Here is a 27,526-nt window from a genome sequence, read left to right on the forward strand (position 1 = left end):
TAGATAGATAGATAGATAGATAGATAGAGATAGATAGATAGATAGATGATAGATAGATGATAGATAGAGATAGATAGATAATAGATAGATAGATAGATAGATAGATAGATAGATAGATAGATAGATAGATAGACAGACAGATAGGGACATGAATCAACCAGGAATCTTAAGAGGTAAGGTGAACCATAGACCAAATGGACTTCCCTGACATCTACAGAATGAATATCCCTTTTAACAACTGTGGAATATGAGTTCTCTCAGCAGTCTGTGGAACTCTCTCTAAAATAGATCATATTTCAGGACACAAAGCAAGCCTTGGCAAATACAAAATAGTGGCTAGGGAGATAGCTCAGTGGCTAACTTGCTTGCCGCACAAGGATCGAAGTTTGGACCTCTTAGAACCCACATAAGTGTTGGATGGGTATGGTAGTTCACCTGTAATTTCTTCTTGCCCTGCAAAGGTGGAGACAGGGGAACTCCAAAATAAACTGGCTAGTAAGATTAGTTCTGTCTGGGGGTTCTTAGTTTGATTGAAAGGCCCTGCTTTGAATAAGGGGGAAGAAAGAAGGTAGATGGTTTCAGACATCAACTCCATGTGCACCCACATACCCATGCATACCCATACATGCAAACATGCACACCACACATGCGTGAAAATGAAAAGGGAGAAAATAATACAGTTTATCTTATCAAATCATAATGGAATAAAACTGGAAGTCAATGACAAGAGAAACCATGCAAATACATGCAAAGTGAACCTGGGTCAGTGAAGAAATCAGGAAACATAAAAGTTCTCAGAATAAAACAGAAATGAAGAGATACATTACTGGAACCTTTGCGACTCACCAAAGGCAGTTCTAAGGGGAAAGTTCACAGCTGTGAGTGCATCCATTAAACACATCAGAGGTTCCATAAACAACTCAATGATGCCTCTTGAGGGTTTAGGAAGGTAGGAAGAACAAGCCAAACCCGTCTCTGAACCAAAATTAACAAAACAAGACTAAAAGAAAAGTCGATTTTTAAAAAGTCAGTGAAACAAGGAGATAGTCCTCTAAAGAAAAGAATGAAAGAATGAGAAACCTTTAACCAAACTAATCAGAAGAAAGAGAGCCCTGATCAATAAAAGTAAGGGTGAGCAACAAAGATAGAAAACTTCAGACCAATATCCCTTATGACTATTGATGCAAAAATCCTCAATAAAGTTCTTGCTAACCGAATCCAAGAACACATCAAAACAATCATCCATCCTGACCAAGTAGGTTTCATCCCAGGGATGCAGGGATGGTTCAATATACGGAAATCCATCAACGTAATCCAGTATATAAACAAACTCAAAGACAAAAACCACATGGTCATCTCGTTAGATGCGGAAAAAGCATTTGACAAGATCCAACACCCATTCATGATAAAAGTCTTGGAAAGATCAGGAATTCAAGGCCCATACCTAAACATGATAAAAGCAATCTACAGCAAACCAGTAGCCAACGTCAAAGTAAATGGTGAGAAGCTTGAAGCAATCCCTCTAAAATCAGGGACTAGACAAGGCTGTCCACTTTCTCCATACCTATTCAACATTGTACTTGAAGTCCTAGCCAGAGCAATTCGACAACAAAAGGAGATCAAAGGGATACAAATTGGAAAAGATGAAGTCAAAATATCACTCTTTGCAGATGATATGATAGTATATATAAGTGACCCTAAAAATTCCACCAGAGAACTCCTAAGCCTGATAAACAGCTTCGGTGAAGTAGCTGGATATAAAATTAACTCAAACAAATCAATGGCCTTTCTCTACACAAAGAATAAACAGGCCGAGAAAGAAATTAGGGAAACAACACCCTTCTCAATAGTCACAAATAATATAAAATATCTTGGCGTGACTCTAACTAAGGAAGTGAAAGATCTGTATAATAAAAACTTCAAGTCTCTGAAGAAAGAAATTATAGAAGATCTCAGAAGATGGAAAGATCTCCCATGCTCATGGATTGGCAGGATCAACATTGTAAAAATGGCTATCTTGCCAAAAGCAATCTACAGATTCAATGGAATCCCCATCAAAATTCCAACTCAATTCTTCAACGAATTAGAAAGTGCAATCTGCAAATTCATCTGGAATAACAAAAAACCTAGGATAGCAAAAACTCTTCTCAAGGATAAAAGAACCTCTGGTGGAATCACCATGCCAGACCTAAAGCTCTACTACAGAGCAATTGTGATAAAAACTGCATGGTACTGGTATAGTGACAGACAAATAGACCAATGGAATAGAATTGAAGACCCAGAAATGAACCCACACACCTACGTTCACTTGATCTTCGACAAGGGAGCTAAAAGCATCCAGTGGAAGAAAGACAGCATTTTCAACAAATGGTGCTGGCACAACTGGTTGTTAACATGTAGAAGAATGCGAATCGATCCATTCCTATCTCCTTGTACTAAGGTCAAGTCTAAGTGGATCAAGGAACTTCACATAAAACCAGAGACACTGAAACTTATAGAGGAGAAAGTGGGGAAAAGCCTTGAAGATATGGGCACAGGGGAAAAATTCCTGAATAGAACAGTAATGGCTTGTGCTGTAAGATCAAGAATTGACAAGTGGGACCTCATGAAACTACAAAGCTTCTGCAAGGCTAAAGACACCATCAATAAGACAAAAAAACCACCAACAGATTGGGAAAGGATCTTCACCTATCCTAAATCAGATAAGGGGCTAATATCCAATATATATAAAGAACTCAAGAAGGTGGACTCTAGAAAATCAAATAACCCCATTAAAAAATGGGGCTCAGAACTGAACAAAGAATTCTCACCTGAGGAATACCGAATGGCAGAGAAACACCTGAAAAAATGTTCAACATCCTTAATCATCAGGGAAATGCAAATCAAAACAACCCTGAGATTCCACCTCACACCAGTCAGAATGGCTAAGATCAAAAATTCAGGTGACAGCAGATGCTGGCGAGGATGTGGAGAAAGAGGAACACTCCTCCATTGTTGGTGGGATTGCAAGCTTGTACAACCACTCTGGAAATCAGTCTGGCGGTTCCTCAGAAAATTGGACATAGTACTACCGGAGGATCCAGCAATACCTCTCCTGGGCATATATCCAGAAGATATCCCAACCGGTAAAAAGGACACATGCTCCACTATGTTCATAGCAGCCCTATTTATAATAGCCAGAAGCTGGAAAGAACCCAGATGTCCCTCAACAGAGGAATGGATACAGAAATTATGGTACATTTACACAATGGAGTACTACTCAGCTATTAAAAAGAATGAATTTATGAAATTCCTAGCCAAATGGATGGACCTGGAGGGCATCATCTTGAGTGAAGTAACACAATCACAAAAGAACTCACACAATATGTATTCACTGATAAGTGGATATTAGCCCAAAACTTAGGATACCCAGGATATAAGATACAATTTGCTAAACGCATGAAACTCAAGAAGAATGAAGACCAAAGTGTGGACACTGTGCACCTTCTTAGAATTGGGAACAAAACACCCAGGGAAGGAGTTACAGAGACAAAGTTCGTAGCTGTGATGAAAGGATGGACCATTTAGAGACTGCCGTATCCAGGGATCCATCCCATAATCAGCTTCTAAACGCTGACACCATTGCATACACTAGCAAGATTTTGCTGAAAGGACCCAAATATAGCTGTCTCTTGTGAGACGATGCCGGGGCCTAGCAAACACAGGAGTGGATGTTCACAGTCAGCTATTGGATGTATCACAGGGCTCCCAATGGAGAAGCTAGAGAAAGTACCCAAGGAGTTAAAGGGATCTGCAACCCTATTGTTGGAACAACATGATGTACTAACCAGAACCCCGGAGCTCTTGTCTCTAGCTGCATATGTATCGAAAGATGACCTAGTCGGCCATCAATGGAAAGAGAGGCCCATTGGACTTGCAAACTTTATATGCCCCAATATAGGGGAATGCCAGGGCCAAAAGAATGGGAATGGGTGGGTAGGGAAGTGGGGGGCGCTATGGGGGACTTTTGGGATAGCATTGGAAATGTAATTGAGGAAAATATGTAATAAAAATATTAAAAATTAAAAAAAAAGTAAGGGTGAGAATGGGTATTTGCCAACGCAGGAACAGATAAAGAAACCGAGGTGTGTGCTTCTACACACTGGAGGTTTTTCTTCAACAGGAAAGGTGAAGTTCTATTGTTCCAGGAATGCAGAGGCAACATTAAGCAAATGCAGTCTCAGAAAAGCAAACATCACATTTCCTCTAATTCTCCCATATATATAATCCTCCCTTCTCCCACATATAAAAGCATAACATAGTGAAATTCCACCTAAATTAATTAATAATTTAGTTAGTTAACTTTTTTTTTAAAGAGTGAGTCAAAGCTATCCCTTCTCCCAATTTTTATAAGACATAATGCTAAATATTGTAGCCAGAACAATAAAGCAAAATAAAAAACACAAATAAGAAAGAAGTCAAATTTTCCCTATTTCAGACAATGTGACTATGAACTTAAAAGACTCCAACAGAAAACCCTTAGGACTTATACTTTCTCTTTTTTTAAACAAATGCTATTAACTTTTATTGTGTTCAATTCTAGATTAATCTATAAACTTCTGATTGTTTTTCAACAAATAAAACAACATACTTTCAAACTTTTGCTGATACTTATGTCCATTCTGGCCTTATTGCAGGACAGACAAGGCTACACAGAAATCCTGTCTCAAAGAAGCAAACAACAACAACAAAAACAGGCAAACCTCTACTGTTAGTCTAGAAAGGCTGCCTTTAAAATATAATTTCATGCTGGGCAGTGGTGGCACACGCCTTTAATCCCAGCACTTGGGAGGCAGAGGCAGGCGGATTTCTGAGTTCAAGGCCAGCCTGGTAAACAAAGTGAGTTCCAGGACAGCCAGGGCTACACAGAGAAACCTTGTCTCAAAAAACAAAAAACAAAACCAAACAAACAAACAAAACAAGATATAATTTTATAAAATAAATAAGTTCTTTTAACTGAACTTCCATACTTTCAAGAATGCAACAGGATCAAGAGCCAGAGCCAGAAGCTTGCCTACATTCCAACAAGAAACATACTGAGAAAGAAATCTGGCAAAATTCCATTCACAATGTAGGAATAAACCAAGCCAAGAAGGGAAAACCCTCTACAGTGAAATGTTTCGGTAAAACATGAAAAAAGAAGTTAAAGAAGGCACAGAAATGGAAAGACCTTCCACACACATAACCTGGCAGAGTTAATACCAAGGAAATGAGCTATATTATCAGACACAATCTGCAAATTCAGTGCAATACCAATCAAAATCCCAAAGACACTCATCAGACAAATAAAAACAGTCCTAGTGGGCATGGAAGGAAGAAAGACTCGAACTAGCAGAAGCATCCAGGCAAAAAGAGATGCTGCAGAAGTCAAATCAGGCCGGAAACTATACTTGAGGGCCACAGAACAAAGCCGGTGTGGTGCTGGCACAGGCCACAGGCATGCAGGCCACTGCAATGAACAGAGGCCAAAGGGCTTGCATCCTCCAGCTTGGTGGGGGTGGGTGGGGGTGGGTGGGGGTGGGGGTGGGTTGGAGATGTTAAAAACAGACATTGTAGATGTAACTCTTTTTTTAATGAATGGTTCTATGAATATGGGAAACCACATCCAGAAGAGTGTAGTTTGGGTTAGAAGAGTGAAGCCCAATTCCTGTCTCTAGCCCTATACAAAACTCAGTGGAAAATAGACCAAAGACAACGAGCCAGCCATAATGATCAGGCCCTTAGTTTCAGCATTCAAGAGGCAGAGGCAGATTCCTGTGAATTCAACGCCAGCCTGGTTTACATAGCAAGACCTTGTCTCATAAAAAAGGTAGAAGGAAAGAAAGAAAGAAAGAAAGAAAGAAAGAAAGAAGGAAGGAAGGAAGGAAGGAAGGAAGGAAGGAAGGAAGGAAGGAAGAAGAAAGAAAGAAAGAAAGAAAGAAAGAAAGAAAGAAAGAAAGAAAGAAAGAAAGAAAGAAAGAAAGAAAGAAAGAAAGAAAGAGGAAGGGGAGGGAGAGAGGAGGGGAAAGGAGAGAGAGGGAGGGAGGGGGAGGGGGGAGGGAGGAGGAGGGAGGGAGGGGGAAGGGGAGGGAGGGAGGAAGTACATAACAAGACCTCGTCTCACAAAAAAGTGAGAAAGAAAGAAAGAAAGAAAGAAAGAGGAAAGAAAGGAAGAAGGAGGAGGGGGAGGGGAAGGGAGAGTGAGGGGAGGGGGAAGGGGAGGAAGAGGGAGGGAGGGAGAAAGTACATAGCAAGACCTTGTCTCATAAAAAAAGGAAGAAAAAAAGAAAGAGAGAGAGAGAAAGAAACAAAGGGAGAAAGGAAGAGAAAGAAAGAAAGAAAGAAAGAAAGAAAGAAAGAAAGAAAGAAAGAAAGAAAGAAAAGAGAAAGAAAAAAGAAGAGAAAGAGAGAAACGAAAAGAAAAGAAAAGTATGGAGAGAAGGAAGGGAAAAGGGAGGGAGGAAGGAAAGAAGGAAGGAAAGGAAAGGAGAAGAGAGGAGGAGAAAAGAGGAAGGGAGAGGGGAGGGGGAGGGGAAGGGGAGGGGAGCGAGAGGGGAGGGGAAGGGGAGGGGAGGGGAGGGGAGGGGAGGGGAGGGGAGGGGGAGGGGAGGAGAGGGGAGGGGAGGGGAGGGGAGGGGAGGGGAGGGAAGGGAAGGGAAGGGAAGGGAAGGGAAGGGAAGGGAAGGGGAGGGGAGGGGAGGGGAGGGGAGGGGAGGGGAGGGAAGGGAAGGGAAGGGAAGGGAAGGGAAGGGAAGGGAAGGGAAGGGAAGGGAAGGGAAGGGAAGGGAAGGGAAGGGAAGGGAAGGGAAGGGAAGGGAAGGGAAGGGAAGGGAAAGGACTTTAACGCAAGAACTAGGGTTTTTAGCTGGGCATGGTGGCGCACGCCTTTAATCCCAGCACTCGGGAGGCAGAGGCAGGCGGATCTCCTAGTTCGAGGCCAGCCTGGTCTGCAGAGTGAGTTCCAGGACAGCCAGGGCTACACAGAGAAACCCTGTCTCAAAAAAAAAAAAAAAAAAACAGAAAAACACAGTTAGACACTTTGAAAAGGACTCCATTAACTTGGGAAATAACTCCAAGAATTGACAGTGGAATTGCATGAGATTAAGAAGCTTTTGAACAGCAAAGGAGACAATCACCAGACTGAAGAGGCAGCCTCAGGGTGGGAGCAAATCCTCACAAACTACAAACCTGACAGGGCATTAATACTCAAAACACAAACAACAAAGAAACCAAATCATAATAACGAAGAGACAAATGAGTTGAACGCATGGCTGACAATAGAAGAAATTCAAATACTTCAGGGTAGTTTTGACTTACATTTTCCCAAAGACCAAGAATCTTGAACTTTTGTTTGTTTGTTTGGTTGGTTGGCTGGTTTTTGAGATTTGTTTTATTTATATGAGTACACTGTAGCTGTCTTCAGACACACTAGAAGAGGGCATCAGATCCCATTACAGATGGTTGTGAGCCACCATTTTGTTGCTGGGAATTGAACTCAGGACCTCTAGAAGAGTAGTCAGTGCTCATAACCGCTGAGTCATCTCTCCAGCCCCATCTTGAATCTTTTCTTTTAAAAAAGAACAATCTTCAAATGACCAATAAATACATGAGAAAAGCCCCTGGACTCACAAAGATCTGCCTGTCTCTACCTACTGAGTGCTGGGATTAAAGACTTGTACAACAATGTCTAGCTAAATAACTCTTTTTAAAAAGAGAGAAAGAGAAAAGACAGACAGAGAGATTTAGGGGAGGGGAAGCATCTTTGTGCTGGTACAAATGTAAATTAGTACAGCCACTAAGGAAATAAATTTGGAGATTCCAAAGAAAGAAAGGAAGAAAGAAAGAAAGAAAGAAAGAAAGAAAGAAAGAAAGAAAGAAAGAAAGAAAGAAAGAAAGAAAGAAAGAAAGAAAGAAAAGAAGGAAAGAAAGGACGGAAGGAAGAAGGAAGGAAGGAAGGAAGGAAGGAAGGAAGGAAGGAAGGAAGGAAGGCAAGCAGGCCTAAACATGGAAGCACTGTGTGGACCAGCTCCTCTCCAGGGTACATGTCAGCCACATTCAGAGACCTGCACATGCGTGCTCACTCCAGTGTTACCCACAACAGCTTAGTTACACAACAACCCAGGTGTCTCTCAACAGAGAGACTTTTTTTTTAATATCGTATACACACAATGGTTTATTTAGCTTTACACAAGAATGAGATCATGTCAATCATGGGAAAATGGATGTAAGTGGAGATTAGCATGTTAAAAGGATTAAGCCAGATTCAGAAAGACAAACACCACATACCGTCTCTCCTAGGCAAAGTCCAGATGTCAAATGTATGCAATAGGAACCTGTATTCAAATATAGTTGTATCCACATGGGGAAAAAAGTAAATTAAAAGGACAATGCTCTGTTAACTACTGAATTTTCAGGTTGAAGCCATTTGGCTTAACCTTCAAGTCAAAAAAAAAAAAGAAAGAAAGAAAGAAAGAAAGAAAGAAAGAAAGAAAGAAAGAAAGAAAGAAAGAAAGAAAGAAGAGAAAAGAAAAGAAAAGAAAAGAAAAGAAAAGAAAAGAAAAGAAAAGAAAAGAAAAGAAAAAAACCCGTACTGTCTCCTACCCAGAAATTATACTTCTAGACATTTTTCCTAAGAAAATAGTCAGGCGATGCAAAAATGAAAAAAAAAATTTTAATCCTATTTATATAAGAAACCTAAAAAAAAAAATTGACTCATCCACTAGGAGTTTATTAAGGATGCCATTGTAAGTAAAAATAATGAGTTACTTCACCTTAGCTGCCACCTGACTTCAGTCTACACATATCTGTTAGACCTCTGATACATATGTATATGCATACATATACATATAAATTTTTATAAACATATGTAATTGTTTGGCATAATATACACATATGTATTATATGTATGGGTGTATTTTTATAATGAATGGGTATTACATTTATAACTGAAAAACTATTCTATAAAAACTTTACAGAACAAGCCTCAGTAATTACAAGGCTGGCTTATCCCCTTGCCTGTTTGCATTGTATTTGTAGCCTAGAGTCTCCTCCACACCATTTAAGTGTAATCATAGGCCTTAGTCACACTTACTCACTAATGACTTTGTAAGTATTCCTGCTGCCCCACCCATGTTAATGCAGGCTCTGAGACTGCAGACTGCCTTTTGGCTTCTTGGGCTTTGGGCAGCCACGGAATGACCATTTTCACCATTTGTGAGAAGTTAGGCACATAAAATGTAAAGCATGCTCTTGTGCTCCCTTAAAAATGCAGGCAAGGTGAGTGAGCTCAAATCCATAGTTAAAAATTCTAACTGGTCCCAAGGCCACTGACACACTGTGGCACCTGTGATGGCCAGAATAATGGCTCCCCAAACATGTCCTCATTCTAATCCCCAGAACCTGTGACTGTGTTTCATAATACGCTAAGGAGGATTAAGGTTACACAAAGAAAGAGGCTTCTTATCAGTAGAACTTAAAGATATGGTGTGCAAAGCCATGGGTTGTGCCAGTTGTAATCACTGGGTCCTCACAAGTGGAAGGAAACAGAAGAGCACCTGGCACGGGGGTGTAACAGTGACTCAGCCCCACACGGCTGGCTTTGCAGGTGGAGGATGAACCAAGTAGGAGCCTGATGGGTAAGGGTAGCTGTTAACACAAGGCAAGGAAGTGTGCTGTGTCCTAGGGTCTCCAGTAAAACAGAACACAGCCAATCGACACTCTCTGACTCTAGCCTACTGTTGGACTTCTGATGGATAGTACTGCGAATTGTTTCAAATCTTCTTTCTTTTAAGCTACCGAATTCACATCCATTGGTTACATCACCCTTACAAAACAGATACCATCTTCAACAAGATTGCTCTGTGACACTATTCCTGTGGAGATGTGAATGAACACTTACTCCAACAACAAATCAAAATAGCAATATCAACCAAAGTCCAACTTGATGAACCAGTGTGTTTACTGGGGTTATCAGCAGGAGGATGGGTGAGGGGTTACTTACAAGAGTGTAGATGACTCAAAGACAGTTGCATTACTGAAAGCCCCCCCACCCCCCACCCCCGCACCCAACATGCATGACTACTCATAAACCCTGGTGCTCTCTGCAGGACTTGAAGGCAGCCTAACAAGGTGGGAGAGTCTCTGCTCTACAGCAATCCTCCTGAGGATTCATGAGTCCTGGGACTCATGAATATCATCACCTTCAGGGATTTCCTGAGACTTGTGAGTTGTTTACTCCTCAAGTCTCAGTGGTTCTCTCTTTAGAACTTCCCTAGCCTTAAGAAGCTCCTTTCTGGGTAGAATGCTTCAGTTTTGAGGAGACTGCTACACAACAAAGCCATGATCATTTTCATGCCTAAACCCAGTCTCATCCAGAAACTCCCTTCAAATTAGTCTTGGAAAAAATTTGGGCAAATTCTTCCCATCCCCCACCCCCCACCACTTGGAGGGACAGTGCCTGGTAAAAACAATCCTGCTTCGCCTCTGCTTCCACCCCAGCTCATTCTTTACATGTTTGATAAAAAAAAAAGGAGGCAAAAACCAGCTCCCTTCCTGGCCTTAGCATTCAGAGCTCTGGCTCCCTGAAAGCGTGGCAACTCAAGTTTAAAGGGAAGCAAAAGAAGCCATCTCAGTCCTGCCACACATGGCGGTGGTGGTTGGCACACACGGCTATTACAACTGGCCTGTGGTCCAGTGTGCTGTTGAAATACAAGGCTTTCCTCACTCAAGGCAAAGCCTGTCTGTGTGTATGTAACCTGGAGACTACTACCTCCCTTATGGAATCTTGTGCCACCAAAGGTTGTCAAAGACATGGCTGAAAACATTTGCACCAACTTGCTTCATCTCTGAAGTGGGAAAGGGATGAAGACAGCAAGTCCCAGTTTCTTCAGGCGGATTGCCTGAAATTAGCATAGAAACAGAAGGTAGGTTTGAACAGAAGCCATGAGTGAATTACCACTAGTACTATGGCAAGCCTGATAATTGTGTGTCCACTAATAGAAAAACTACCACCTGTGATCAGTCCTAGTGGGATCACTTGAGTGAGTCTTTGCCTCTGGGGTTAATTACCCTCTGGCCTCATTGACAAGTGAGAATGATTGTTGATTTAGCACCAAGGGACTCATTACTTTCTGGGCCCCTTCAGGGGATCTTCCTGCTCTATTGAAAGCATTATCTCACTGAATTCAAGTAAAACCCAACTCAGGTATTAAATAATAAAGTGCAGCCACCTTAGGAAAGACCCTTAGGCACCTGGACAGATGAGGGATTGGGGGGATCTAGTTTCCATGCCAAAGGAGACCCATTTATGCAGCTAAAAAAATGACCAGCTTCCCACAAGCGTATCCTGGCCTCTTGCCACTTGCTGGCTCTTACAAATGGGTGGGGCTGTGGAGCTCAGCTTGGTTTTCTGGGAACCCGGAGCATTTGGCAGGGGCAGAGGGAGCCTTAGAACAAGACCTCATTAACCCACGCCCCTTGGGATCCTCCCTGGGGGTTTTATGGGAAACTTTTAATTGGTGTTTACAGTCTATGATAATGAAGGCAGTCAACAGTCAACCAGGAACTTATGAGAAGAGGAATATACTTTCTAAACAGCAGCCAATCATGACAGTCTCAAAGAAAGCAGAACTCTGCATCCCATGAGGGTGTTTTGCAGCTAAACATTACATAACTTTATTGATTTATATCCTTGTTTATTTTCAATTAACTTTCATGGGTACAGTATGATTTTTTTGATAAATCCTCTAAAGTTCATATTTATTCAATTGAATGTACACATTTGCATGGACATATACACATATAAAATTTGCTTTTGAAATATTTTATTTATGCATATTCATGTGGAGGAGGCTTGTGCACAAGAGATGTGCTGGCTAGTTTCATGTCAACTTGATAAAAGCTAGAGTCATCTTGATTTATTTTCTGTGTATAAATGTTTTGCCTGATATATATCTGTGCCCAGTGCCTGGGGAGGTCAGAAGAGGCTATCCCCTGGACTTCTAGATGGTTATGAGCTGCCTCCGGGACTAGAACCTGGGTCTCTGCAAGAGCAACAGTTGCTCTTAACTGCTGAGCCAGCTCTACAGCCCCTACAGTAATTTTGAGAGATAGTTTCAACTGGGGAAAATGTTCTGAATTGGTCCATGGGCAAGCCTGTGCAACATTTTCTTGATTGACGTGGAGAGGCTAACCCACTGTGGGCAGTAGTCACTCCTGGCTGGTGGTCCTAGCTGCTATGCAAAAACAGGCAGGAGAGATGGCTCAGCAGTTTAGAGGGCTGACTGCTCTTCCAGAGATCCTGAGTTCAATTCCCAGCAACCACATGGTGGCTCACAACCATCTGTAATGGGATCTGATGACCTCTTCTGGTGTGTCTGAAGACAGTACCACTGTACTCATATACATAAAATAAATAAATTTTCAAAACAAAACAAAACCAGGCTGGGTCATAAGGAGTAAGGTCATGAGTCATCAACCATCATAGCTCCCTAGTTAGGGAGTACATTTGACTTAGTAATTTAGCTTTTTTAAAGTTCTGGTGACAAAATTTCACATACTAACTGCATCTTTCAGATATGTAGATATGTCATGAATTAACTGAGGGGCGTCTGGACTTTTAACATTGCAACGTGATCATCTATCTACAAGGATTTTGCTTGAGTACCATACAAGTGAGTTCTTTTCAAATTCACTTTTTAAAAAAGCTTACCTCCCAATGCTTTAAAGGTTTGTATTTGGGCCATGTTCAAAGGCTGGGTAAGGCTGACTTGATGCTATCACCATCTTTGGGTGTTAAATCAATCACCATACACATCTGTCCATGAATCAGGTTTTTGTGTCAGGAACATTTAAGTTCTGTCCTCCGCTTGTGTTTGAATGAGTCACCCCAGAAGCTCTAAAATCTCACCATCATTACTGGATATTAAAGGAGACAAAGTGAGCTTCTAAGAGGTGATTAGGGTTTGGCCCTAAGTAATATCCATTCGTGCAATTAGCTGATTAATGAGTAAATGGATCCTCAGGAGAGTGTCTGACATCAAAGCCAGTCCGGCTGGATCTCTTGTGCATTCCCTGACTCTCACCATGGAAAGCTTAGTCTTGCCATCACCAGATGAGGCATCCTCAGCCTGGAGCTAGAACTGTGGGCCCTAACAGACTCGATTTCATCACTATTTACCCACTATGTGGTAATGCGGACAGAAACAAAGCAGACTAAGATGTTCTCCTAGCAAATTTTAAGTGCACCATATACATAATAGACTGAAGCCACCAGACTGTACAATAGGTCAGAACATGTCATGTCTATCTTGTCTGAAGCCTTCCACCCCTTGACCAATCCCTCCTCAGGCGATCAGGCCTCCACACATCTCCATCCGTGGCAACCAACATTTGACTCCACGTTTATGAGTTCAGCCTTTTAAAGATTCTTCATGCAAGTGGCACTGTGAAGTGTCTATCTTTCTGTGCCTGGCTCACTTCTCTTGGTAGTCTATCCTCTGGGTCCATCCATTTTGACACAATTGACAATTTCAGTCTTTAAGACGCTGAATTGCACACCATCGTGTATATATACCACACATTCTCTCTCTCTCTCTCTCTCTCTCTCTCTCTCTCTCTCTCTCTCTCTCTCTCTCTCTCTCTCTCTCTCTCTCTCTCTCTCTCTCTTGGTTTTTAGAAACAGGGTTTCTCTGTGTAGCTCTGGCTGTCCTGGAACTCACTCTGTAGATCAGGCTGGCCTCAAACTCAGAAATCCACCTGCCTCTGCTTCCCAAGTGCTGAGATTAAAGGCGTGCGCCACCACTGCCCGGCCCTCTTCTTTTAAAGTGTGTGTGCATATGAATGCTTTCGTGCAGGTGCCCCCAACACGTGGAGGCTGGAAGAGCACATCAGAGCCCTCTTCGATCATGGTCTGAGTGTTCCTATAAGGCAGGCCCTGAACTGGACTCACATCTTTGATAGGCTGTAAGCCAGCAAGCCCTGGCACACCCCCAGTCTTCCACTCCCCTGGGAGCTGAAGATACAGGTGTCCTAGGAATGACTCTACTCTGCATAACTCCAGAACAAGTACTCTTACGACTGAGCCATCTCCTGGCCCCTGTGTGCCACATTTTCCTTAACTCTTGGTTGGTTGATGGATGCTGACCGTTCCCATTTCTTGGCTTCAAGGATAACACTGTACTGAGCATGGTCGTGCAGATGCGCTCCTATACACAGAGCTCATTTCCTTCCGATTTGTGCTGGATCGTATGCTAGTCATATTTTTAATCTTTGAAGGCGCCCTCCATATCATTTCCACAATGACTTCTAATTCACAGTCTCACCAACCACTGTAAAGGTTCTTTTTTCTTCATATCTTCACCAATACTTTGTTATCTTTTGAATTTTTAGGATTTGGATTTTCCATACAAGCATGTAGTGTCCTTCCCAGAACCCCTACTATGCTGTTTCTCACTCCTCCCCTTCCCATTAGTCCCCACTGTCACCCTTTTACTTTTGCCTTCACGTCATATATACATCCATATGTACTACATACATACATACAAATTCCCTGCCCCCAACCCCCACCCCAGCCCTGGTCTCACTGGTATTCAGAGTACGAGGCAGCTTCCGGCTTTCTCCTCGGCAATCCTACCTTTGCTTGTTCTCCTGCCTTGTCGCCAAATCCAAACTACCCTTGCCCACAACAGGAAATATGGCAGGGAGGAAACGCAGTTGAAGGAGAGTCAGAGAAGGAGGACTATAGGGAGGAGTGGAGAGAGAGACTCTCACCTTCAGGAGAGGGAGTCAGCTTAGAGGGAAATGCAGTCCCTTGGAGAGGAGCCCAGGTGCCCTAGATCCTGTTGGAAGGGCTGAGGCCCCGCACAATAAAAAATGAACAGTTGAGGAGCAATTGGGCAGTGATACTGTGTTGTGAGCAAATTGGTAATTTGGGGGTGGGGGGTTAACCACCAGTGTGGTTCATATACATACATACATACATACATACATACATACATACATACATGTAAGGAAAAGAGTGATGTACACAAAATAAAAATTTTTTAAATTAAAATCAAAAACTTAAAATGGACTCAGGGTCACTGAACCCTGTGTCTGTCCCACTGCCAAATGTAGCTCTATTGGAGAAATCACGTCCCTCGGCCTTCCGACATTATAGCATTTAGTTGTCTTTAGTTGGTTTATGGGGGTAAGTGGCTAAGCTTAACCAGTCAAGACTACAGAACTCAGGTTTTTGTCCCCTAAACTCTAGTTATGCAACACCAAGCCATCACCATTGGCCCTCTTATTCATGTTAATATAGGCTGGATCCTCTTTTGGTTTTTTGGTTTGGAGTCTAAACCAAAACTTTAGACAAAGTTCTGAGGTCCTCTTCTATATATCTCATGGGTGAGAAGTAGGATTCAGTGGGATAAAGTCCTTACCAGAGCAGCTACTCCGATGCAGCAGGGGCTGAGGTTGGACTTTTGATTTTCAAGGACAAGGACACATTTTCTTACTATAACTATAGGCCTTAGAATCGTGGGGTGCTCCGCATCCTACATGACCACAGTATTTTAAACAAGCCAACCAAGTCGCCAGATGAAATATGGGGCCTCACAGCTGTCTGAAACTAACTCTCACTGCATTTTTTCTGTCAACCCAGGGAACATCCTCTGCTACATATGCAGCTAGAGACACTGCTCTGGGGGGGAGGGGTACTGGGTAGTTCATAGTGTTGTTCCCCCTATAGGGTTGCAGACCCCTTTAGCTCCCTGGGTACTTTCTCTAGCTCCTTCATTAGGGGCCCTGTGTTCCATCCAATAGATGACAGTGAGCATCCACTTCTGTATTTGCCAGGCATTGGCATAGCCTCACAAGAGATAGCTATATCATTGTCCTGTCAGCAAAATCTTGCTGGCATATGCAATAGTGTCTGGCTTTGGTGGTTGTATATGGGATGGATCTCCGGGTGGGGTGGTCTCTTGATGGTCTTTCCTTCCGTCTCAGCTCTGAACTTTGTCTCTGTAACTCCTTCCATGGGTATTTTGTTCTCCATTCTAAGAAGTAGCTAAGTATCCATACTTTGGTATTCCTTCTTCTTGAGTTTCATGTGTTTTGCCAATTGTATCTTGGATATTCTAAGTTTCTGGGCTAATATTCACTTATCAGTGAGTGCATATCTAATGACTTCTTTTGTGATTGGGTTACCTCACTCAGGATGATATCCTCCAGATGTATCCATTTGCCTAAGAATTTCATGAATTCATTGTTTCTAATTGCTGAGTAGTACTCCATTGTGTAAATGTACCACATTTTCTGTACCCATTCCTCTGTTGAGGGACATCTGGGTTCTTTCCAGCTTTTGGCTATTATAAATAAGGCTGCTATGAACATAGTGGAGCATATGTCCTTATTACAAGTTGGAACACCTTCTGGGTATATGCCTAGGAGAGGAATTGCTGGATCTTCCAGTAGTACTATGTCTAATTTCCTGAGGAACCACCAGACTGATTTCCAAAGTGGTTGTACCAGCTTGCAATCCCATCAACAATGGAGGAGTGTCCCTCTTTTTCAATGAACCCACACACCTATGGTCACTTGATCTTTGACAAAGGGAGCTAAAACCATCCAGTGGAAAAAAGACAGCATTTTCAACAAATGGTGCTGGTACAACTGGCGGTTATCATGTAGAAGAATGCGAATTGATCCATTCCTATCTCCTTGTACTAAGGTCAAGTCTAAGTGGATCAAGGAACTCCACATAAAACCAGAGACACTGAAACTTATAGAGGAGAAAGTGGGGGAAAGCCTGGAAGATATGGGCACAGGGGGGAAATTCCTGAATAGAACAGCAATGACTTGTGCTGTAAGATCAAGAATTGACAAATGGGACCTCATAAAATTGCAAAGCTTCTATAAGGCAAAAGACACTGTCAATAAGACAAAAAGGCCACCAACAGATTGGAAAAGGATCTTTACCAATCCTAAATCAGATAGGGGACTAATATTCAATATATATAAAGAACTCAAGAAGATGGACGCCAGAAAATCAAATAACCATATTAAAAAATGGGGTACAGAGCTAAACAAAGAATTCTCAACTGAGGTATACCGAATGGCTGAGAAGCACCTGAACATTTTGTTCAACATCCTTAATCATCAGGGAAATGCAAATCAAAACAACCCTGAGATTCCACCTCACACCAGTCAGAATGGCTAAGATCAAAAATTCAGGTGAGGCCTGTGTTCTCAGTGATCCGTGATCTCTAGGGTAGGGGGCGAGGCTACCTGGGGGCGTGGCCTAGTCAGGGCGTGGCGTAGAGGCAGGCCCTGAGGTTGATGCCTCTACAGCGCTAAGGTCTGAGCTGCCCAGGTGGGCGTCGCCCGGTTGTCTCTCCAGGCACGCTTCTGACTTTGGTATGGCAGCAGCGGGGCCTTAAGTGTTCCCTAGTAGCGTCCATATCGTTTGTGGTCATTGCTTGTGCGTGGATGGTGGACTGACAGGACCCGGACCAGGACAATGGACCAGCAAACGATGATCTCCGTATGTCACCAGGGGACACTGCGAGGACCGGGCGGGGCCAACTGGGCGGGGGAGGAGCGAGGTTGACGGTGAGGTTGACGGTGAGGTCTATGGTGGGGCCACTGAGTCTGAACAATCAAGCAGAGGTGGTATGGGCGGGGCTGGCTGAGGTGGGGTGGAGACGCCTGACTCGGGGCGGAGTCTGACTGGGATGAATTGGTTTGTGGGCGGGGCCAGGAGTGTTTTGACTTGGTTAGGGGTGTGGCAGTTTGGCGGGATCAGGCTGGTGTACTGTCTGAAGTGGGCGGGGTAGGGATGGGTCTGGGTCTGAAAGGAGGATGGAGCTTTGGCCAGGGTGATGAATGGAGAGCAGGTCTTAAATTTCGTTCCCTAAGGGCGAGACCAGGCACATCGGGCTTGGTTTATTAGCTGATGGTCTTAGCTTTCTCCGACACCTCCTTGTTTTGTTGTTATTGTCTTGAGATTGAGCATCACTTATGAGTCCAGACTGTCCTGGAACTCTCCTCAGTTCTCCAGCCTAGTCCTCCTAAGGACTGGAGGTACCAATTATTTTCTTTGATACAGAACTTTTTAAAAAAGGGAAAGTTCTTATGTCAACCGAAGCGCTCTTGAGCCCTCTTGAACATGGCTTAGGGTTGAGACATTTGTATCTATAAAATACTCTTTTATAAATAAAATCCCTTTAATGTAATAAACACACACACACAAAATCACACAGCCAGGTTAAGGTAGCCACTCAACAAACACTAGTCCAGTTCTAAAGTCTACACATCTCAGTGAACTTCTGAATACTTATAATAGCCATATTTGAAGCCCTGGTACTTCTGCTAGGGTTTTACACTTTTGTTTTTCTGTAATATTTTTAACTCTGTCATATTTTTCAATTCGGTCATATTTTTATGCATAAAATGTAATTGATAATGAAAATTATAATTAATGGTATAAAATAATTTAAAAGTATTTTTTTGTTATTTTTCTGTGTGTGGATCCCAGGCTGGCCTCAGACTCATTATGTAGCTCAGGGTGACCTTAAATTCCTTTAAAAAAAAAAAAAAGTTAATACAAATGCTTTATTTAACAGTTGTAGGTCATCCCATGGGCTAAGTGGTGGATATCCAGGACCCAGCACCAAGGTGAGCGCTACCTCTGAGTTCTCTTCCTGACTCCAATAGGGTGAACTCATCTCAGTCTCCAATGGGGCCTTTGATGTTTCCGACAGAGAGGCTGATGTCATCCATAAATTCCACTTGCACTGTCCCTGCCCAACACCTTGGTTACCTTAGTCAGCTTGATGGGCTGCACGTGACTCGTGTTTATGAGGGCACCAATCTGGCAGAGAGTGACCTTGAACTTCTGATCCTTCTACTCCCACCTTCTAAATTCTGGGATTACAGACATTTGCCTCCAAGCCTGGCTTACTCAGTATGGGGACTGGAACACAAGGCTTTGTACACCATGGACAGACATTCTACCACTTAATCTATAGTCCCAGCCCTAACCTAAAGTAACATTTTAAATTATTTTCACATTTTTGTTTTATTTGTTTGGTCTGGTTTTTTTGCTTTTGGTGTTTGTTTGTTTGTTTGTTTTGTTTGTTTTGTTTGTTTTTCGAGACAGGGTTCCTCTGTGTAGCCCTGGCTGTCCTGGAACTCACTCTGTAGACCAGGCTGGCCTCGAACTCAGATTCACCTGCTTCTGCCTCCTGAAGCTGGGATTAAAGGCGTGCGCCACCACCGCCCAGTTTATTTTCGAATTTAAAGAAAAAATTGCAAAACTAGTTTACTTCAAGGCCTCCACTAAATTACCATCTTATGTAACAGAGTAGCAGACTTGTAGAGGCCTTGTCTAGATCCCGACTCCTCCTAAGGATTCTTTGTTGTAGATCTTATTATGTTGAGATGCCCCATCTCCTTGGAGATGTTTACGCATTAAATAGCACAGTTGCTGGTTCCCCTTTCCTCAGGAGTCTCCAGAGAGGTCCTGGAGGCTGCAAGTTTCAAGCCTTGCTCATTCAGCATGGCTCCTAGGTCTTGAAACCGGTCTGTCCTCTTCCTTGCTTGCCATCTTCTCCTGCCCCTTCGTGCTGTGACCTTCACTTTGCAGGATTTGACCTGTCCCTTCCATCCCCACCAACACCACAAGCCTTTTAAGGCACTCTTCCCATTCACTCTGGGCGTCCATCCGGGACAACCTTTTGTGACATTGTCCAAAATCCTTCTCGAACAAACACATTTATAAGGCCAGGCCAAGTGTCACTGCCAGACTCACAGAGTCTCTCTCTCTCTCTCTCTCTCTCTCTCTCTCTCTCTCTCTCTCTCTCTCTCTCTCTCTCTCTCTCTCCCTCTCCCAATTCAACTGTGCCTGGGCAGGTGTCTCAGATAGGATGTGACAGAGTGGCCGGTTGGGGCTTGTTGAGCGGCATGTTAGTAAGTGAATGAGGCCCGCCTTGGGCACAGCAAAGGAAAAGACATGAGCCAATGAATAGAAGGCACACACACTCTTTGTCCCAAGTGTGAACAGAAGTGGGGAGAGGGCCAGATGTCTAACATTTACCAAACGCATCCCAAAGCATCTCTTCATCAACTAGTGTCTCAAAGCAAACCTGTGCCTTCTGAGATTATAAAGAACCTTAGGTCTGCCTCGGGGTGTGATGCCAAAGAGTTGAGGCAAACTCAGCATTTAGAGCACATCTGACTTCTCCCATCACAAGGAAGGCATTGAAAACTAAAGCAGTCGCCTACATGGGAAGCCAGGCCCAATGTCCTTCATTAGAAATAGACTCCCTGTTTCCAAAGCCCAGTGAGATTGGGGACCAAAGTGATCCCATTTGCCCAGATAAAGTAAAGGACGTGTCAACGTTGCACAGCTTCTCACTGGTGGCTCCATATTCCACATTGTCACCAGGCTGAATGCAGAGGCACAGGGAGCAAAGTTGAAAGACCAAGGTCTTTCTTACAGACCTGACACTTGCTTAGGAAAGTGAATACAGGAGAGGCCTGAGCCCCACCAACATACTCAGATTAGCAGAGGCCAGTAGGGACCGGTGTGAGTGCTTTAGTCACATGAGGGCCTTTCCACAAGCCCTGAGGAAGTCTGAGGGTAAGGTCAGGTGAAGCAGAGGCAGCAGCAGAGGCAGGAGTCTGTCAGAACGCTATCTAGTAGGACTTCCAGTAACTCAGGCATATACTCTCCTGTGCACTTTAAGGAGATTTCCTCTTCAGAGGCTATAGACTGTCAAGCAAGGAGATGACTCTTTAAATGTTTGTCATCTTCTACCTCTGAGAAATCTCTCAGTGGGCTGGTGTGCCTTTCCCCCTGTTGTATAAGGAAGCAGTTTTCCCACTGGGCAGTAGTTGACTCAGTGTGGTCACACAGGTTTCTTCGTAGGTGTCCCTGTGCTGGGCCCTGTATAAGAAGTGCATGACTGAATACGAAGCAGGAACAGTCGAAAGGGTCCCAGAACATAAATAGAACTTCTGTGCCATTGAGGTGGCTCGGTGACAGACAGCACTTGCCATCAAGACTGAAACCCAGGATCCACATGGAAGGAGGACAGAGCTGTGTCCCCAAAGTTGACCTGCCTGCCACAGGTGTACAGTGGGCGTGTGTCCCCTCCTACCCCCTAAGGAAATGTCCTTTCAGAAGAACCTGATCCTGATCCAAAGACTAGTGCCCACGGAGCTGCCATAATTGCACCTATCTCTTAGAGGCTCTGTTCTGAAGTTCTGTCTAATCATTTTCATGATAGTTTCACTGTGGATCTGTGTGTATTTCCAGGGAATGTGATTCTGATTTTGTTTAATGTTTGGTCCTTATGAAAGGAAACAGGTTGTTTGTTGTTTGCTTTTTGTTTTTTGAACTTACTATGTACCCCAAGCTAGCCTTGAACTCAGGATGATCCTCCTGCCTCAGCCTCCCAAGTGCTAGGATTATATCACATCCCTCTATGGTGTATTTTTGGAATCATTAGTGACTTATGGGGCTATTGTATCCATTACATCCATTCTGTGAGCCATTGGGGCTCCTGGCTTCCTGTTACTGACATGAGTGTTTCTGAGCATAGAGGTGTTCTCCCTTCTAGGTCAGGAGTCTCTAAAGAAGGCTGGCTGATGAGGGAGAGAAACCTCTGGATCTGCACAGCTGTCGTTAGCGTGTTACTGCCCTCTAGTGGTTAGTGTAGGATATGCTGGCACCCTGGAATCAACAATACAGTTTCCTGGCTCCCACAACTCAGGACCCGCCCCCAACACACTCAAAGACTTGTCTGTCTCCTAAGCCAGGTTGGAAACCCCAGCCTTAAACACGTGGCTCAGGCCTGTGTACAATGTTCAGTTTGCAGGCACAGCCTGCACACTCTTCAGTGGCCTTGCCACCTCTTACCTCAGCTTCTCACTGTCCGCTTCCGGTCCTGGTCGTGGCTGCCTTTGCCTTTTCTATTTATTTTTCCAGATTTTTCTACCCGTGAAATGATAGCTTCTGGTTTTCATTTTCATTTTCTGAGTGGTGGGGAAATTAGATGTTTTCACACTTATGTTTCTTTTGTCCCCATAAATCTTTTTGTCCATTTTCCTATTGTGGTGGTAATGGTGTTTCTTAATAGTCGCTGGGATTTTTTTCCTCCTGCATACTCTTGATTCTTCTGTAATCGGAGGTGAATTTTGGTATATGGTAAAGAAAGCCTTAATTAGAAAGAATTAAAATAGTTTAAATTTATACATTGAAGATTATTTTTTTAAAAATCAGGCACTAGATGTTAAATAATAATTGACCATGGGACTGGAGCGTTATTTCAGCGGTTAAGAGCACTGACCTTTAAAGATTTATTAACCTGCTCCTGGAAATCTCCACTGGCCTTGGACGACAGCCCCCACTGAATGCATCCTTTCAGAATAGTTATATTTTGATGATTTATAATGATGTTACCTGTTCTGTTTGTGAGTCACTGAATGCATAGTTTCAGAGTTGTAATGCTTGGATGATTTTTGTGCTTTACTCTGCCAAATGATTTTTGTTGGTATCCATGTTTGTTTCACTGGATATAGTTGCTAAGAGATAGAATGTTTGGTTTGTTTTTTTTGTTTGTTTGTTTTTAAATGTATAAAATCCCCTGCTTGAGAGCTGCAGAATACACTCAGATTCAAACTGCCTCTGTTTGTTTCTGTTTGTCACCGCCAAATCCTTACCCACCTAGCTTCAAGGACCCTCATTCCAGGGACCTTCATACCTGACTGGGGTGGTCCGTGGCAGAGACAGAGGCAGTAGAGAAGGCCAGTTTCTCTGTAGCTCTTCTCAGAGTTGATACATCACTGTAATGACCCTATTCTGATTGTCAGAAGTAGGTCCCCTGTGCTCCCGGCTCACAGGAAGAGGATCACACCAGGTGTGGACCCCAGGAGGGTGGGGATCATTGGGGATATCTTAGAGGTTAAGAGGCTGCCTACTGCTGATTTGTAGGAAAGCCAAGAACTTTTTTTGGTGGTGGTGGGGTTGTTTGTTTGTTTGTTGTTTTGTTTTTCAAGACAGGGTTTCTCTGTGTAGCCCTGGCTGTCCTAGAACTTACTCTGTAGACCAGGCTGACCTTGAACTCATAAAGTTCGACCTGCCTCTGCCTCCTAAGTGCTGAAATTAAAAGCACACACCATCCCATCCAGCTTACATTTAATTTTTCTTAATTTTACATTCTTCAAGAAAAACTTCCCTATACTGGTTTTCATTCATTCTTTAAAAGCTTAAATTTTTTCCCGGTGTGGTAGCCTTTAATCCCAGCACTCAGGAAGCAAAGACAAGCATTTCACTGTGAGTTCCAGACCAGTCTGGTCTACATTGTGAATTCCAAGACAGCCAGGCTTATGTGGACAGACCTTGTCTCAAAAAAATAAAAAACAAACAAAAAGTTTATTTTTAAAAAAAAAACAACAGTGTGGCAAGCACTGGGAGGTACAGGCAGGGGGATCAGAAGTTCACCTCTCAGTTACAAAGTGACCTCAAATTCAACCTTAGATTACATGAGGCTTTGCCTCACAAAATAAAATACTTAAAAGTGAGTAGTTTAAAATGTTGGCTTTTTCATGATTTGTTTTTTAAAGTTTTTAAAGTGTGTGTTCTAAAGTGCTACAGAAGCCAGAGGGGGCATCAGATTCCCTGGAGCTAAAGTTACAGGCAGTTGTGGGCTGCCTGACATGGGTACTGGGACCCAACTCAGGTCCTCTGGAGGAGCAACGATTGTTCTTAACTGCTGAGCCCTCACAATTAGGTCTTAATATATTTAGAACCTCATTGTCTCATACATTAACCATATGTGGCTATTTAAATTCAGAGCTTCTCCAGACATTTTTCAAGTGCCCAGCAGCCGCTGTGGCCTGTGGTTGCCAGATTGGGCAGTTCTGAGGCAGAACAGTTCCCTCGTCATGGAACATCAGAGGGGATTTTGCTCCTTCATCCCAACAGCTTTGTGTAGCCAGTTCTCTCCTTCCACCTTCTCCTGCATTCCAGGGACCGCACTCAAGCTGCCAGGCCTGTGTAACCTATACTTAGCGAGCCCTGTTTATGGCTCCTGGAATTGTTTTATTTTTATTTCAACAGTTAAGGAAGATGAGATATTCTACAGCTACCTCGTGGGCAGAAGCCAGGGACAATGCACAGGGCTGACTCTGTCCCCATTCCCTGCCAGCAAAGACTTCTCTAACCCCAAATGTCCATAACGGTGCCAACAAGCGACACTGATTCAGGTGGGTGTTTGTTCCTGCGCTGAGATGAGTCCGTTGATACTGTTTCTTGTGTGTGTCCCATGCATTTCCTTCTCCTTAGTGAGTCTTAAGCAAAAAAAATGTCCCTTTAAGGGGTAAAGAGCTTATTGCTTTTTATTACTAAAACACTGACTTTTAAGGTCTTACAGGCTTAGACCCTGAGGAGAGCATCCTCATCTTCCCCGGTTGTCATGGCTGCAGACTCACGGTAAGAGACTGACACGATGCTTCATGGGAACATTTATTCCATGCTTGAAAGCCCTAGTTGGGGATTTTTCTTAATCCCTTCATCCTGTCGGGCCTCACTAAGCAGTTTATTCACAAAACATAGAGGAGGAAGGGAGAGAGCAGAGAAGAGATGAGGCATCTGGGGAGGGTGGTGGAGGAAAGTGGGCACTGGCCCCAGTGTGAGTACTGATGTCAAGCAAGGCTTAACTTCCCTCATCTTTCACGACAAAGAGGCCAAGTGCTTTCCCCCTGGTCCACGAGCATTCCACCCCCGCTCTGTGTATGTGAAAGACTCACACTGGTGATGCTACACCTGATGGGCCCACACCCTGAGACTCTCCCAGCTGAGCGGTCTCTCCCTGACTGTTCTGTCATTGCTGTCCCTGCCAGGAGAGGAGCACACTGGACAGTAAGGTCCCCTAAACTGCTCCAGGTCCTGAGCGCTCTGGAGGAGGGCGAGTTTGGCAGCAACAGGGAGGAGATTTTCCTTGCACCCCTTGACAATGCCTCTGGGGACTTTGCTAATGAGAATTCTGGGGGAGAAGACAGTGAGCAGAATGGTGCCTAGCTGCCTGAATGGGTGCTGCGTGCATTAGTTGTGTTGTGTCTGGGAACTCAGACCCGGAGGAAGAGGAGGGGGGGGGAGGGGGGAGGAGGAGGGGGAGGAGGAGGGGGAGGAGGAGGAGGAGGAGGAGGACTCAGAGCTGCAGCCAGCCAAGAAAAAGCAGCAGGTAGCAGGCAAGCCTCAGTGTCTTTGGACCAAGAGAGACACCCATCCAGACTTTGGTTAGCTGGGAAGTCTCAGATCCTCATATAGAGGACCTCAAAACCAAAGAGCTGAGTCTTGTGGGCCTCTTTGAACTGTTTTTTGGTGACGGGACAACCAGTTACATTGTTCATGAAACCAACCGTTATGCTCACCCTAAATCTCATGACTTAGGAACTGAAGTGTGTTTTGGGCATCTTGATTTTAAGTGGGTACATCTTCTATCCAAGGAGGCTGATGTTTTGGGATGTTTTGATGACTCTCATCATCGCCTTGTGGCTGATGCTATCAGAAGGGACAGGTTTGAGCTGATCTTCTCCTACCTGCGTTTTATGGGTAACAGTGGCCTCGATGATGAAAGCGATAGGTTTGCCAAGTTCAGGCCCCTCCTCGTCCGTATGAACTGTCACTTCCAGAAGCATGCTCTCCTGGAGAGTTCTACAGTTTTGGCGAATCTATCTGTGAGTACTTTGAGCACTGGGGAGGGGGTTTGGGGGGGGGGGGGCGGTGTCCAAGCATCTGCACTCAGGGAAGCCAGTAGGGCTGGGCTACAAGATCTGGTGTGGGCCGACCTGCAGAGGCTACCTGGTGTGGTTTGAACCTTCACCAAGCCAGACAGAGGCTTAGATGGGGCCAGTATGGTGGTCAGATTTGTAGATGCACTTCAGGAGCATAGCTGCCTCCTGTACCACAAGGTCTTTACAAGTGTCAAACTGATGTCCAATATGAGGGGAAAAGGGGTGAAGGGCACAGGGACTGTCTGTGAGTACAGGATCGAGCGCTGTCCCCTCAAGGATCCCAAAGAACTGAGGAAAACGAGAAAGTTCTCTTTTCACTACAGAGTGGAGGAAAGCCAGGAGATCATTGTGTGCCACGTGGTAAACATCTGCTCCAACGCGGTGGGCGTAGAGCCAGTCAGACTGCCCAGCCACCACCCGGGAGCAGCCAACGCTCAGGCACGGGTCCACCAACCATCCCTGGTGAAGCTCTATCAGGAAAAGGCCAGAGGAGTTGACTGAATGGATCAGAACATTGCCAAGTACAAGGTGAAGATCCAGGCAAGAAGTGGTACCTGAGCTTGACTGGCTACATCATCGACGCAGCCCTCAACAATGTGTAGCAACTGTACAGGATGTGCTGCCAGGACAGGCAGGGGGACCTGCTTGCCTTCCGCAGACACATGGCCCAGGCGCATCTGGAGAACAATGCAGACACATCCTCACAGGGGAGGCGGAGCTGGCGGGTGGAAACTGAGAGCCGCTTAGATATGATTGGACACTGGATTGTCCATTAGGACAAGAGGATCCTGTGTGCCCTCTGCCACTCACAGATGAACACCCGCTGTGAGAAGTGCCAGAAAGGTATCCATGCCAAGTGCTTCCGGGAGTACCACATCCTGTGAGGCCTGAGACCTGCTTCTTCTGGCGATAGTGACATCACCGGGAACACTTGTGGGTTTTCTTTGTGGCACTTTGACACCTATCACTGAAGACTTGGTTTTGTATTCTCTCCCAGGCCCCATCACAGTTTTCTTTTTCATTGTATTCTATTATGCCTACATGCCATGTAAATTAGTATATATGTTAGTAATCGTCTATGTTTGTAGACTTATATTTTATACCCTTATTTATTTAAATTTATAAAATTTTCCTGTAGTAAGTACTTGAGTCTGGGTAAAGATAGCCAACGCCTTTCATGAGTAGTGGAAAGTGAGATATTTTTGCATTGTACGCATGATCTGTACTGTAAGTTAAATGTCCTAGCATCTAACGAAAGCTTCAGAACCTTAGCTATCTCATACTCGCCCAAAACTGCAGTGTTCTCCAAGGAAACGGAGATGAGAAATGATAGTAGGGGTGTGGGGATATGCTGTCTGCTGGCAACGAACGGCAAAGAGCAGCAGTTGCTGACCCCTTCTTTACTGACCGCACTTGCTATGTAAAAGGCAGTGGGTGATGGGCACAAAAGGTGGTGAGCTCTACACCGGGCGTGGTGGCGCACGCCTTTAATCCCAGCACTTGGGAGGCAGAGGCAGGCGGATTTCTGAGTTCGAGGCCAGCCTGGTCTACAAAGTGAGTTCCAGGACAGCCAAGGCTATACAGAAAAACCCTGTCTCGAAAAACCAAAAAAAAAAAAAAAAAAAAAAAAAAAAAAAAAAAAAAAAGGTGGTGAGCTCTTACAGCATCGTGGGGAAATGGAAATCTGCTCTCCCTTTCTGGACAACCTAATAATGGCTGCTCAAAA

The 27,526-nt window shown here is 44.0% G+C and overlaps 1 protein-coding gene and 1 long non-coding RNA gene across 2 annotated transcripts; both read left to right on the forward strand.

The window, feature by feature from the left end:
• The first annotated feature begins 17,326 nt into the window (after positions 1-17,326).
• On the forward strand, positions 17,327-24,239 carry LOC147001513 (uncharacterized). Its single transcript, XR_015044867.1, has 3 exons — positions 17,327-17,415; positions 18,624-18,675; positions 24,125-24,239. It is a non-coding gene; the product is annotated as an uncharacterized LOC147001513 (long non-coding RNA).
• A 44-nt stretch (positions 24,240-24,283) lies between these two features.
• Pgbd2 (piggyBac transposable element derived 2) lies at positions 24,284-27,285 on the forward strand. Its single transcript, XM_085829288.1, is given in 7 exon segments — positions 24,284-24,348; positions 24,438-24,496; positions 25,513-25,711; positions 25,714-25,766; positions 25,769-25,883; positions 25,886-26,335; positions 26,338-27,285. Coding segments are annotated over 7 exon segments (1,242 nt in total). The 5' UTR covers positions 24,284-24,329; the 3' UTR covers positions 26,685-27,285.
• Positions 27,286-27,526: the final 241 nt, after the last annotated feature.

The sequence above is a fragment of the Mus caroli genome, unplaced genomic scaffold (assembly GCF_978045245.1).
Source record: "Mus caroli unplaced genomic scaffold, Mus_caroli_1 scaffold_13, whole genome shotgun sequence".
In the NCBI taxonomy this organism is placed as follows: domain Eukaryota; kingdom Metazoa; phylum Chordata; class Mammalia; order Rodentia; family Muridae; genus Mus; species Mus caroli.